The 13,845-nt window shown below is 41.1% G+C and overlaps 1 protein-coding gene across 1 annotated transcript in view; it reads right to left on the bottom strand.

Moving 5' to 3' along the window:
• Window positions 1–13,845, bottom strand: part of THADA (thyroid adenoma associated) — a 204,203-nt gene that overhangs the window by 133,543 nt on the left and 56,815 nt on the right. The window contains exons 24-25 of the mRNA XM_015410158.1: window positions 9,482–9,604; window positions 8,297–8,388 (exon numbers count right to left, since the gene is read on the bottom strand). Of these exons, the coding sequence (XP_015265644.1) occupies window positions 8,297–8,388; window positions 9,482–9,604 (215 nt within the window). The remainder of the gene's footprint in view (window positions 1–8,296; window positions 8,389–9,481; window positions 9,605–13,845) is intronic.

The raw sequence follows: 13,845 nt of genomic DNA, 5'->3' as shown, positions 1-13,845 counted from the left end.
CCAGGAATTGGACCAACTGACCTATGACCAGACTATACTAGTAGGAGACTTTAATGGTACGATCAATAACAAATTGGACCGGAAATCTAAGAAACCTGATGAAAGAATAGGAAAGTTACCAAAAGCGTTTTTTAAGTTGGTCAAACAAGAAAATTTGGAGGATGTATGGAGGAAATGGAATCCTACAGCTAAAGATTTCACTTTTTATTCTAACAGACATGATTCTTTTTCCAGAATTGACATGATATGGACGACTAGTGACATTGCCTTAAAAAGACAAAAAGTGGAAATTATGCCAAAGATAAATTCAGATCATAATCCAATTTTATGGGTATCTAAAGAAGGGAAAAGAAAATTTAGATGGAGATTGAACGAAAACCTATTGGATCAGCAAACAGTTATAGACACAATAAGCAAAGAGACTAAATATTTTTTTCAAATGAATTTAAATAAAGGAACACAGATAAAAACAGTCTGGGATACCTACAAAGCGGTAATGAGAGGACTATTAATATCATTGAACAGTAAAGACAAAAAGGAAAAAATGGAACAGCAGAATATTATAATGGAAAGAATACGAAAATGGGTGGGCCATCCCACAGACTGCAATGAGACCTTTAACATGGTAAAACATGCAGAGCACCACAGGCCTTGAACTGTCTGGCGATTCCACGCGCCAAGACTAAAGCCTGTCTTTCCCCCAGCTGTTTAAAAGGGCACCTCTGACCATGCGCAGAGTGACTTCCTTCTCATTCCCCCCCCATCCAAGCCCTGGAGTTTTCACCTAAAAGCCTTAACTCCGGACAGACGTAGCTCTCGGTCATGTACTTGCCCTGCGTTCCTAGGCGAACTTGCTCTCTGCAGCATGTAAAACAGAGCCCCTGTGGCGCCCAGCGCTCTGCGAAACAGTGGCGCTCCTGCACTCCTGAGCCTAGAAGATCAGGCCCACAGAACATAAAAATGAGTATTTGTCAAAGGCGCCTGCCCAGTCTCCCCTCCCCCCTTTTGCTTGTTTGCTTTTTTTTGGCCATCAAGTTTCAATGGCTAGGGCGACCAACCCCCCTTTTCAAGGCAAGATGGCCCCAGCCCTGCCCAGGCATCCGGAGGAAGGGCCACGGTCTGCGAAACGGGCGCCTTTTCAGAGGGAGCACAGTGCGGCCACCCCACAGACAGGCTCTGGTTTCTCTGCACCCCTGTGCGGTCTGCACCCCATGGCATAGGCCATGCACAGCTTCTTGGCCGGTGGCAGCCCACCCAGCTGGGCCGAGGCCCAGTCCAGCCCCACCAACAGCAGCAAGGCCAGTGCCCACTTCATCTTGTCCTGCCTGCCCCCCCTCCCAGCCAATGGTGTCGGGAAAGAGCCTCAGGAGCCGGCTTCTCTTGACGGCACAGCGGGCGAGATCAGGCAAGGAGCTGCCGCTGTGCACCTGCACAAGGCTTCTCCTATCCCGGCGGCAGGTGGCAAACACGCCCCCATCCGCCTCTGGAGGGGAGTGCTGAGCGGCTTCCCTCGTGCAACCTACAGGCGGGTGGTGGCACAGTCCATAAAACATCATCTTTAACATACACGTAGGCGGGCCTCATGTTGCCTGATCAGGTCTTGGTTGATGGGAAGGGGGAAATGTGTAATATTCTGATATCGGGATATGTATCTATATGTCTCTCAGGGCTCTTTTTTGTAGAAAAATAATGAGGGAGAGGCCAGAACAAGGGAGGGGAGGAGCGGAGCAGGGAGGGGTGGGCTTGGAAGCCAGACGAAACACCGTTCCGGGGCCTTCTGGCTCAAAAATAGCCCTGGTTAGCTGATTCCTGCCCTTGCATGAAATGTTATTGGGGCTTGAGATATACTCAAATATCAACAAATGTTATAAGATCGCAGGTTCGTTAGAAAACAAATCCCTAAACAACAGCAGCAGCATAATACTTTTTATCAGGATTGATCCAAACACAACAGGCTTTGAAATTCTTCAGAACACTACAGCATAAACCATGGGGGGAAGGGCAGATATTTTGAGGCATGGTGAAAAGTCTCATTCCAAGAAGTCTTAAAATAAACATATACACAGTTCTCACTTCTAAAATGCCTATCAATGTCCTTGCACAATAACTTTTATATGCATATCAAATATTATAGATTCATGAATAGAAGCTGAATATATTTCAGCCTTTGCAACCATTTGTGTTCTTTCCATTACAGTGGTAGAATACTCTACCAGTGATGTATGCCATTCCTTAGCAGGGAGGACTACTCTAAATTCACAAACATCAGAGTTTTGTTTCAAATTAGTACCACCCAGAGCAGAGAAGAAACATTCACATAGCTTCTATTGTAACTGTCTTAATTTTAATTTTAATTTCATATACTTTTGAAAGAAAATTAGATTACTATTAATATACAGCTTTTTAAAAAATAGAGAGGGGGGAAAGGCAGAACAAATATAAAGTTGGGAATAAAAAACTGGTTGAGGCTGTGGTTGAAGGCATGCTGCTGCAAAACAGGTGGCTGAGCTCTACAGAATCTTTATTGCCAGGAGGAATACAGTTCAAGTCCATGCCAGAACACACTTCCTGGTCGGTACTAAGGCCTTAGTGGAAATTCAGTGAGGTATAAACTCAACATGCCAGTAAATGAACAATCGTCATATCTTCCAAAAGCACTAAACCGACAATAAGCACATTTCAGGACAGTGTAAGTAAATCCTGTTGGTACAGATGTTCAATAGTTCTGGCAATTTTCTCCATCACCATTCTTTAATAGCTATTGACAGTCCAAAAGCACACATAATTACTCGCATTTTACAAACTCCATTCCACAAATTTCACTAAAATACTGCACATGACATGTCACTCAGGAACTAACCTCAATTTTCCACTAAGTATGAACAAAGAGCCACAGCTAACCACAGATCTTTGACAAGTTATGAAGCAAGAGTCTTCAGGCTAATGTTTATCACATTTACTTTTTTACAACTAACAACAACTAAATGTGTGAAAAGAAGCTATGTTAAAAGATAAAAGAATAGCAATTTTCCTACTAGAGGGTGTGAAAAAAAGACACAAACAAAAAGAAACCAAAAATCCTCAGCTGGATCCAACACTGATGTTACCATGGGTGACAGGACTTAGGCAGGCAGACCATGACTTCCTTAACTCCCCCCCCCCACACACACACACACTGTAGCCCAAGCAGCATTTCAAGATGCAGTGAGGGGAAGAGAGAAAGTCACAGAACTTCTTCATCTTTCAAAGTCTCTCTGCTGGATCCAAGCCTCTGTTTTTATTTCACATGATTTTTAACTACATTTTCAAAGATTTTTCAGGCACCAACTGGACTTGATAGAGGCAAAAAATGTGTTATTTTTGAAAATGAGGAAACGACCTGGGAAACTGACACAATTACTCCCAGATAACCTCTCTCGGGTAGCCCACTGGTTTACTGAGGGGCTGTGGACAATAAAAAGGGGGGCAAGCTAGAGTGAAAGTGAAGGAAGAATTGGGATGGATCTGATAAGACATGGGCTAAAGCTGATTTTAAAGCCTACTCTGTAGCAGCAAAAAAGCCCCAATATTTTTTTGCCACCATACTGCATCCATACTGATTTGGACTCTATAGCAGCAGCGACAATGTCAGAGGGTGCCAGGGTACTGACTTGTCCAGTTCTTAGAGGTATTTTTCAGTGTATTCAGTGCAAAGATGTGGATAAGATACTGATGGGAGTGGGCTGAACAGACCATATCACTCCAGTTCTTGCTCCCAATCTATTTCCAGGCACAATTCAAGGTGATGGTGTTGATGTTTAAAGCTCAATACGGTTTCGGGCAAACATACCTAAAGGACTGCCTACTCTCATACAAATCTAACTCATCTCCAAGGTTACCTTCCAAGGGCCTGCTTTGGATGCCCCCACCACCTTTCTGAAATTAGGGCCTTCTCAGTCACAGCATTAAATACGAAACTCTCTTCCCATGGGTATTAGTCTGTCCTCATCCGTCACTGTCTTCCGCCAGAGGGTAAAGTCTTTTTTGGTTTGTCTGGCATTCCCTCAGTGATCCCCCCTTCCTTCCCCAAGCCTGAATTACTTTTCTTGTGCTCTTAATAAGTATTTTAGAGTTGGCTTAAAGTGTTTTTATAATTGCTTTAATGATACGTTTCAGAATGTTGCTTGTGGATAGGGTTTCACCATGTCACCCTATGGTATGTGGCATCCCGTAAGGGGCAATCCTCTCCCCTGTGTTATTTAACATTTACATGTGGCCCCTTGCCCAGTTAATCTAGGAGGTTGCGTTGGGCTGTCATCAGTATGCTGATGATACCCAGCTGTATCTGTTAATGGATGGATAGCCAGAATCCACTCCGGATAATCTGGCCAAGGTTTTAGAGGCTGTGGCTGATTGGCTGAAACTAAGCCAGCTGAAACTAAATCCAGCTAAGACAGAGATCCTGTTCCTGAGTCATGGGGGGATGAGGTTGGGAATCCGACTCCCAGCCTTGGCGGGGAGCCACTGGTGAAGAGTCTAGGAGTGCCTCTGGACGCCTCGCTTTCTATGGAGGCGCAGGTCACCAATGTTGCCAGGTCAGCCTTTTATCATCTTAGGCTGGTCAGGCAACTAGTCCCCTATTGACCTGTAGCTATGGTGTGGCCATTGGGGGCTCCAATCCCTTCCTTAAAGCCCCCCTGCTACTTCCCAAAAACATTTAAAGGCATCCTTTAAATGCTTTTGAGAAGAAGCAGGGAGTGGCGCATAGCCCTCTCCCTCTCCTCCTGCAATATAAAGGGCCCTTCGGCTGATTGGTGGGGCCTGTAAAACAGAGCTGTTCCACTGGGCGTTCGGTTGAGGCAGTGGATGTTGAATAACACCAGCCTCCTCTGTTTCGAATGCCATGGCACCTCATATTACTGGCGCAACAGGCAACTGATTCATTCCATCTTGATTTATCGCCCTCTATTGTGGGGCCTGCATACTCTGAAGGACACCAAATGCCACATTGTTTAGCTAGAATCCTCAACCTATTGTTTTAGCTTATTGATTTAATTTTAATTGTAACTGTGTGTGTGATATTTTAAAAAATTTTCTCTGTTGTTTTATGTTTTTGATGTGAGGGTAGGGCAGGATATAAATTGCAATAAATAAATAAATAAAAATAAATGAGTTAGATGCCTTGGTTGCCCTCAATGGGCAAAAAAGCAGCATGTAAATTTTGTAAATAAACAAACGAATAAATATAACTTAAGGAATGAAAGTTTCAGGTTGGTAGCCATGTTAATCTGTAGTAGTAAAACAAAATTCAATGCCAGTAGTACTCTAACGGCCAACAAATAATCCAGGGTATAAATTTTCATGAGTAAAAGCTTATCACATTCTAACAGAAATGCATCAACTATGTTCAAAAAGGTATAATTTCATTACAATTTATGGAACAGCTAATCAATCTTTCCATCCTGGTTCTCAATGATCCACCCCTTGCAACTGCAAAGGAAAGAAAGTATATAAATGACTAACAAATATCTTTGCTTCATCCCAGATTTGGCACTGTTTCAAGAATCTGGAAATGTACTTGTATCAAAATGTTTTTTAAAACGTTATGGAATGTGGATATTTAGAAAAATCGCAAGAACATAGGAGAAGCCATGTTGGATCAGGCTAATGGCCCATCCAGTCCAACACTCTGTCACAGTGGCCAAAAATACCAGGTGCCATCAGGAGGTCCACCAGTGGAGTCAGAACTCCAAAAGCCCTCCCAACTGTTGCCCCTCAAGCACCAAGAATACAGAGCATCACTGCCCCAGACGTAGTGTTCCATCTATATATTGTGGCTAATAGCCACTCATGGACCTCTGCTCCATATGTTTATCCATCCCTATTTGATGTCCTTGTGGGTTGTTCCCTCCGCCCCGTATGAACCATAAGAAATGACATAAAGTCCAATTAATTTTGGCTAACAGTTCATACTTGCTAGTAAAAAAGGACTTCTGTGGCAGTGAATTCCATGTGTTAATTACTCTTTGAAATCAGAAATGACTTTTTTTTACTGGCAAGTATGAACTGTTAGCCAAAATTAATTATGAACCATAAGAAATGACATAAAGTCCAATTAATTTTGGCTAACAGTTCATACTTGCTAGTAAAAAAGGACTTCTGTGGCAGTGAATTCCATGTGTTAATTACTCTTTGAAATCAGAAATGACTTTTTTTTACTGGCAAGTATGAACTGTTAGCCAAAATTAATCGGACTTTATGTCATTTCTTATGGTTCATACGGGGCGGAGGGAACAACCCACAAGGACTTTCAGGAGTATCACATTTTCCCCTCCCCCTGTTTCCTCTTTCGCTTTCCTGAAAGCCGCCATGGTCTCTTTTCCTGCGTTTGCCAGGCCAACAAATATACATGACTGAAACTAACTTTCTGGCACAAATACACATGATTGTATACTTATATATGACTGAAACGAACAAGTAAATACAACATAAGCTGATTCTATGGTAGTTAGGGAAGATGTTCTTTATTCTTTGTCACCCTCATCAAAATCTTCAGCTTTGGATATAGAAATAAGAAATGTATTAGTGTTATCCTTTAAATAATATGAAACAAACCATATAAGACTGAACAAGGCTTCCCTCACCACCACACAGTCTAGGAGATCAGGCTTCCTATTCATACTTATGACACCTGCCCATATGGCCTAATTTTTAAAAGAAATCCATGGTTGCCAGTTAAGACAGGAGGCATGAAAGGTACACCAACACAACATCTGTGAAAACAAGTTCCACGTTTATGAAAAGGTTCCTACCTTCAGGCTTCCCAGTTTGAAAATGTTGGCTCATTTTAAACGATCCAAAAAGTTACATAAAATGTATTTGACCGTAATCCAAACACAAGAACATATATATTGGCAACAAAGGATGCCTTAAGGAAAGGCAAATTTCATGTAGCTGCACTAGGTAGGCAGGGATTATTCTGCAACAAAATCACGCATCGAGAGAGACATCTAGTGGTGTTCATTACAAAAGTGACTCAGTTGCTTACACAGATAAACAAAGCTTGGTAGACATTCCCAAGCAGAGATCCTTGCTACAACTTCAAAATAAAAGAATAGCTACAAAACAATTCTTAAATTGCAAGAATGCAAATACAAGGCTCACACATACTATTCATTCCTCAAGAATCCATGAACTGAAACTAGACACGATTAAGATAATGAGGCATGTGCAATAGCAAATTTAAGAGGGGGGCAGCAGCATGGTGAGGCATTACCCTTTCTTTCTCTCGCCATCTACTTTGGTTGTCCATGGGTAGCAAAAAGTAAAATCACTTCAGCATAGGTGTATATTATTAAAAACGACAAAATCCAGTTATGTCTTTTTTTTTTTAGTTATAACACCCCCCCCTCCACCTCCTCCCCCCCCCCCTCCTCCTCCTTCTTGTTCTTATGACTTGACCCCATAGTCCTCCCTGCTCAGCACGTTGCCAGAGGCAAAGGGATGTCAGGGAACCCAAATGGGCCCAAATCGGAGAGGTTACCAACTCTCCAGGGGGCGCCCAAACATTGAGGTACCCACTTTCCCAGGTTAGGGAATCAGCCAGAGGGGTCTCACTGTCCCTCTAGGAAGGCGGTGTAAATACAGTGAGTGGTGACAGTAACTAAGGAAGGGAAATAGTCCCACCAGACAGAGTAGACAGGCGAAAACAGGGGCTTGCAAGCCACAATATGGCTGAGGGCGGGTCCCCGTTTCGCCACACCATCTATGGACACTTAAATCAGTGGATCACTGCCCCACTGATGGGAGATTTTTCTCCAGGCTTGGAGGACTGCCTCCAGGTTTCTTACCTAGTTCAATGTGTGTACTTATTTTGTATGTATGCAAGAAAATATTTTTAAACGGCATATTAAAAGGCATTCTGTTAAAGAGCTTCTGCCTGAAATGTTGAACTACTACTATCATAGTTATGCAAAACTTCACTCCCTAACATTTTGTGGCTGGCTCTGCCTCCCACAGCAGCCATTTTGTGGTTAGTTCTACTACTTGCAGCAGTCATTTTGTGGTTGCACCCATCACCCTATGTCAGAATTCGGTGGCCACAGACTCAAAAAGCTTGAGGACCCCGGTCTACGATTTCATTAAAAAAAATTAATACTTGTTGCCTAGAATAGATCCTTTTTTCTGGGACTGGTTTTTAGTCTAAAAATACTTTGGTAACTTTATGTTTCATACCCATCCATACATGCAAGTAAATGATTGTTCTTGCCATGATTATATTTTACATGGAATAATGCTTATACCAAAAGGAGCTTACCTGTTTTTTTTTGAGTTCTCATCCTTCCCTCTCTTAACTCCAAATATTCTTGTAATTAATGTACTAAAGAGGAGAGTAGATGAATTTCTCACCTAATGTGTCAAGCAACAAAAAGATTGATTAAACAGTGTTTTAGTTTTTCCTGTCTGTCAACATTCTATATACCAAATTGTTACTAAAAGAGTAATTAAACAGAGGATGTAAAAAAGGGAGGGATTTCTACATGGCTAATTAAGGAAAAGCTGTTTATATAAAATGTAAATTAATTACAGCATAACTTTTTTAAAAAGTCCGAGAGGGCTGTACAAAAGATAAGGATAATCTGTGATGGTATATGGAATTTATGGAAAACAGAAATCTGCGACTTAGATGAACAAAGGTTTCTTGTATATAAAATATTAAGCCAGTGAGTACTTAAATTTATGGACACAGGAGACCCGAAAAAGATACAGAATTGAAGATTTTCTGTAAACTGAGGCAAATAAATCCTAAGGGCCACTGAACTACATTACAAATAAATACAAATAACGGAACTTCAACACATATGTTTCAAGATCCGTGAAAACTGAATTAAATTAACTGATTAAATTACTGATTAAAGATGCACAGATTCCAGAACTACATTAGGTATATACACACATACTAAAATTTCACGCATCATGCTGAGATATTTGCTGCCAAGAATAAATGAGAGAAACTGTTAGCATCTTTAAGCATCTATTTTTATTTCTGTTTCCAAAGACTGGAATTTAAAAATCGCTAACAATAATTTATTCTAATTGGCCTGATACCAAGAAATGTTTTACTTATTTTCTTTTGATTAAACTTTTAAAGTCTAGTGACTAAAAGCTGGTTCCCATGTCAGCTTATTATTCTTTTAACCCAGATAAGTGTTCAGCCTTCATTGTTGGAAACCAAATAAAAATAAAAACCAAATAAAAAGTTAGTCATTGCAACAGAACACCAAGAGCCAAATGTCAGGGCTCCTGTAGGTTGTTTTATAGCATTTTCCCCATTCTAGTATGCTCAGTGGACAGCATGCATTCCATATAAGTCGTTAAAAAGAATTAATAAAAACTCAATCAGGCATTATAATGTTATTGAGAAACATAATCAATGCTCTGGTTACCATCATTAACATGTGGCTTTTCACCTTAATATGCTAAAAGTTAAGCATCAACTTACAGCCCAGATTGAAGAAGTAAAACCTAATATTGCTGCTTGCATTCCATCTGCCACATAAGGAATGATATTTTCTCCTAAACGGGTATCCTTGAACAAAGCTCTTAAGATATTTAAAGCATGAACCTGGGAAGAAAAATTGTAAATACAGGCTGATTAGTTTTGTTGGAAATAAATACTAGAACGGCGGCAGAACACCAAGCCCAATCACAAGTGAATTTTATTCAACACTGGAGCTAAGTAGATAATTGAGTGCCTGGAAACTTCTGGACAAAGAAAGTTTGGAAGAAGAAATTAAAAACACCTCAAGAAAATGATCAAAAGGAACCAACTTCAGGCCAGACCTCTCAACACACCCTAATATCCATCAGGACTTATACCAAGTGGTAGGTCTGCAACAGTTCTTGATTGATCTATTTTTTCTAGAATCTCTGTAGTTCACTAATGGCAACAATGCAAGAATATATATTCACGATCTATTACCATTTGAGGAATAACTCATCTGTCATAACTGATCATGAGAAAGTGCTCTTGGAAGCTCCCTTGCTTGGTCATGATAAAACTCTATTGACTCCAGTATTCTTTCTAAGGGACCAACACACTGGCAGGTGGCCCACCAAAAATTGATCTATCTTGTGTACATCACAGTTCTATTCTGTGTACACAGAACTATTCTGACGTAAGTTATTATTTTACACCTGATACCTTGTACTCTATTTTCAGTACTGCTTTATTAACAAATGTAACATGATTTTATCCACCCTTGTCTTGAATTTAAAGAGCTTCTGCATCTTCTCATTATCCTATGTACAGGATATGCTCAATTAAAGAGTTCTATTGTATCCTCTCCCCTCTCAGTGTACCTTTTAAAAACTAAACAGCTGAAGTAATTTGCCTGCTACATATACTTGCCATCTTTTTCATTTCTCACCCGCTCTTATCTTTATTAAAAAAACAACAACAACATAACAATAAAGGACTCTTCTAACACTCTACTAACAGTTTTATTGTAGCAAAAGCTTTCAGGACTAGTGCCTGTAATCAGATGCAAGAATTAGACCATGAGACATATGACATAATAATCCTGTTAATCATTAAACTTAATCATTAAAACTCATTTTTATATTTGCTTTAACAGAGTAAAATGGCTATTCATCTAAAATTTCTTTTCAAGTCGGAGTTAATCTTCTTAAATATGGGAAAACAAGACTACACATAGTAATTCAGAGTTAAGCTATGAGCACCTGGGGGGGGGACCCAAAATTTTGTAACAAGAACCACCCCCTCCCCAATTTTTCAAATGGAATCACGTTTTACTTTTCCAAAAGCAAAATTTCAAATATATCTAATACTAAAAAGAGACAGCTGCAAATGGCAGCACTATATTCTACTTTACCATATGTATCTTAATTTTTTCCATCTGAGAGAACATACAAGTTGAAAACAGACACACACAAAAGAAAGTGTTTCTTGGACAGATACACCCTCATACCGTTGCAACAGGACTAGAGCCTATCTGGATATTGAGTTCCACTTTATAATATTAAAAACACTGACCTTTTCAATAATATATTATTATCTTCGACATTATGGCGTGTTAAAAATTGTGGACAAAATAGACAAAATTAGTCACACCATATCCCTGAACGTAGTGGCATCATCCCTAGCGAGGCAGGGCAATAAACTGTTTGCTTTCTAGTCTGTGGGTGTCTGTATTATAGTCTGCTGAGCTACAAATGTTAACCACACCAAGCTCAAGAAGAAAGCAGATTCAGGAGGAGAGGTTCCACTATTCCCTCCAAGCTAGAGCAAAGTCAGCACAAGAAGGCAAGCAGTGATGTACAAGCAAAGAAGACCCTGTGTGCTTCTCTCATGAGGATGGCAGCTCCTTCTTGGTGCAGAAATGCATCTTGCACAGATGACCACTCGAAGAACATCAGTTACAGGTAAGCAACCTGTTTATCTTTTTCATGGTCTCTGTGCATCACACCCATGGGAGATTGAAAAGCAGTGGCTCAACTGGAGGTGGGAGCTGTCGCCATTCAATGCTCTGCCGATGAAAGGACTAGATGACCCAGGTCCACTCTGTGGCGCTCATGAACATCAACAGCGTAGTGGTTGATGAAGGTGTTCGGAGTAGACCATGTCATCGCCCCACAGATCACCGACAGGGAAGCACCCTTCAAGAAGGCTGTGGATGCAGCCATGGATCTTGTAGAGTGCGCTCACACAGGCAAGGGCAATGGGCACTTAGCCAACTGGTAGCACAGCTTAATAGTCTTGACAATCCATTTGGAGAGACGTTGTGCTGAAATCTTTAGCCCTGCAGAGTGACTAGAGTAGGAGACAAATAAATGATTGTCCCTCCTACTCGGACGTGTCCTATTTAGGTAAAAAAGCAGCGCTCTTCTAACATCTAGAGTGTGGAGGAGTCGCTCTTATCTATCATCTGGGTTAAGGAAGAAATTAGGCAATAAGATTTCTGAGGCTAGGTGAAATTCGGAGACCACCTTAGGAAGAAAAGATATGTCAGGGACCAGGAGTATCGATATCGACCCGAGGAGTGCCTAAATTACCGTCGTTCCAGGCCCATGCTCATGTACTCGCCTAGACGGGAATTGAGGCTGCACTCTCCGACCTACTTTGACCCACCGGTACCGTGGGATCGTAGGGGGCACATGCCTTGTTGGTTTACATCCTGTCCGATGGCAGCATCGATGCCATGGCTGACGCCTAGGCCACAGTCGGACTGGGACTGTGGATCACATCGTTCACACTCTCCCCACCATAAAGCCAAGCCTTCCGTGTCGCAATCCAAAGCCCCAGAGGAACCTTGTCATCCACCCTCTCCTCTCCGTTCCACCCCTGCCTTGCCACCAAAAGTTCCCCCGATACTGGATACCCCGGCGGCACTGGCATCACCTTCAAGATCCTATGTCTCTGATATGGACACTGAAGGTTCCGAACATCTTGAGTCACCTGAGGGTCCTTCCCCAAAGGCTACGGTATTGGACAACCTGCCGATCTTGCCTTCTGAGGATCTCTCTTCATATGGAGATTTGGTTAAGAAGATGGCACATTCCCTGGGCCTGTCAAGCAGCAGCAACCCGCAACAAAAAGTTCTTTTTTTTTAGTTAATAAAGAAGAAAAATAAAATAAATGAAGAAAGATACTGTTTGATTATCCCTTGTGAGAGAAAAAACGCTTCTTCACCGACTAGCAGAAACAAGCTGTTAACAGCGCAACGGTCAGAAGAGAACTGGCAGGATGTCCGTGCCCCTCCTCCATGGGCATGCGCAGTGGGGTTCCTGCACATGCCTGGAGGAGAGGCGCGAAGATCCCTTTGTGAGTTTTGCATACCACCAATTCGGATCAGCGCAGGCGCATAATCCCATGGGTGTGATGCACAGAGACCACGAAGAAGATGCAAAAGTTTTAAATAAATAAATGGTTAAGATGAAAACAGCTACTATAGACCCGCATGATCAGACCAAACATCTATGTAGCCCAGCATTCTACACCCATGCAATGAACACCAAGGTACTCCAGGAAAGTCCACAAGCAGGGGAAGATAGTGACAGTCATTCCCTCTGGTTTTCTCCAGCTCCTAAAACTTAGAATAGACTTTGAGCACGGAACTTCCATTCTTAGCATATATGGGCAACAGCCACTGGGAGTTTATCATCACATCTTATGACAGTGAATTTCACAGGTTAGTACTACCTTTGGCTCAGGCTGAATCTGATGCAGAAACACCAATTTCTTTTTTTTTTTGGAATACTTTTTATTATTTTCCACACCTTTAAACATCACGCATCTACACACCACCACCACACACACCCTACATATAACAGAAAACCAAATATTTCCCCTTTCCAACAACATAAAGCATCACATCACTCAAATAACGTACTTCAATAGAAATTCATTTCTTATTCTCAACCTTACTAACAATTTATATCAAGTACTGTAACCCAATTTGCATTACCTTTAGAACATATACCCTATCTTAACTAAATTTCACGCTCTAACTAACCCTATAACCCATACTAAATAATTTTATCTTTTATCTACTGCTGGATTAACTATAAACATACATTTCCTATAAATCATCCTCATTTATAAACATACAATTCCTATGGGTCTACCCCTTTAACACTGTAATCTAATCTTACAGATTTGTAACTAATTAATCATAGTTTGTTATTAATACGAGACCTTTCTGAGACCTATGCACACAAATAAATTTTTGCACAAATAATTAAATATGAATCCCTACAACAGACTTATCATATTGTTTTTTCAAATATCCTCCTTTGGTTATCAATTTATTCATCGTATTACCCCTTTTTAAATATTTTCCCCCA

Source organism: Gekko japonicus, unplaced genomic scaffold (genome assembly GCF_001447785.1).
Source record: "Gekko japonicus isolate JY-2015 unplaced genomic scaffold, Gekko_japonicus_V1.1 scaffold681, whole genome shotgun sequence".
NCBI lineage: Eukaryota > Metazoa > Chordata > Lepidosauria > Squamata > Gekkonidae > Gekko > Gekko japonicus.
This window is presented reverse-complemented; position numbering and strand designations above follow the sequence as displayed.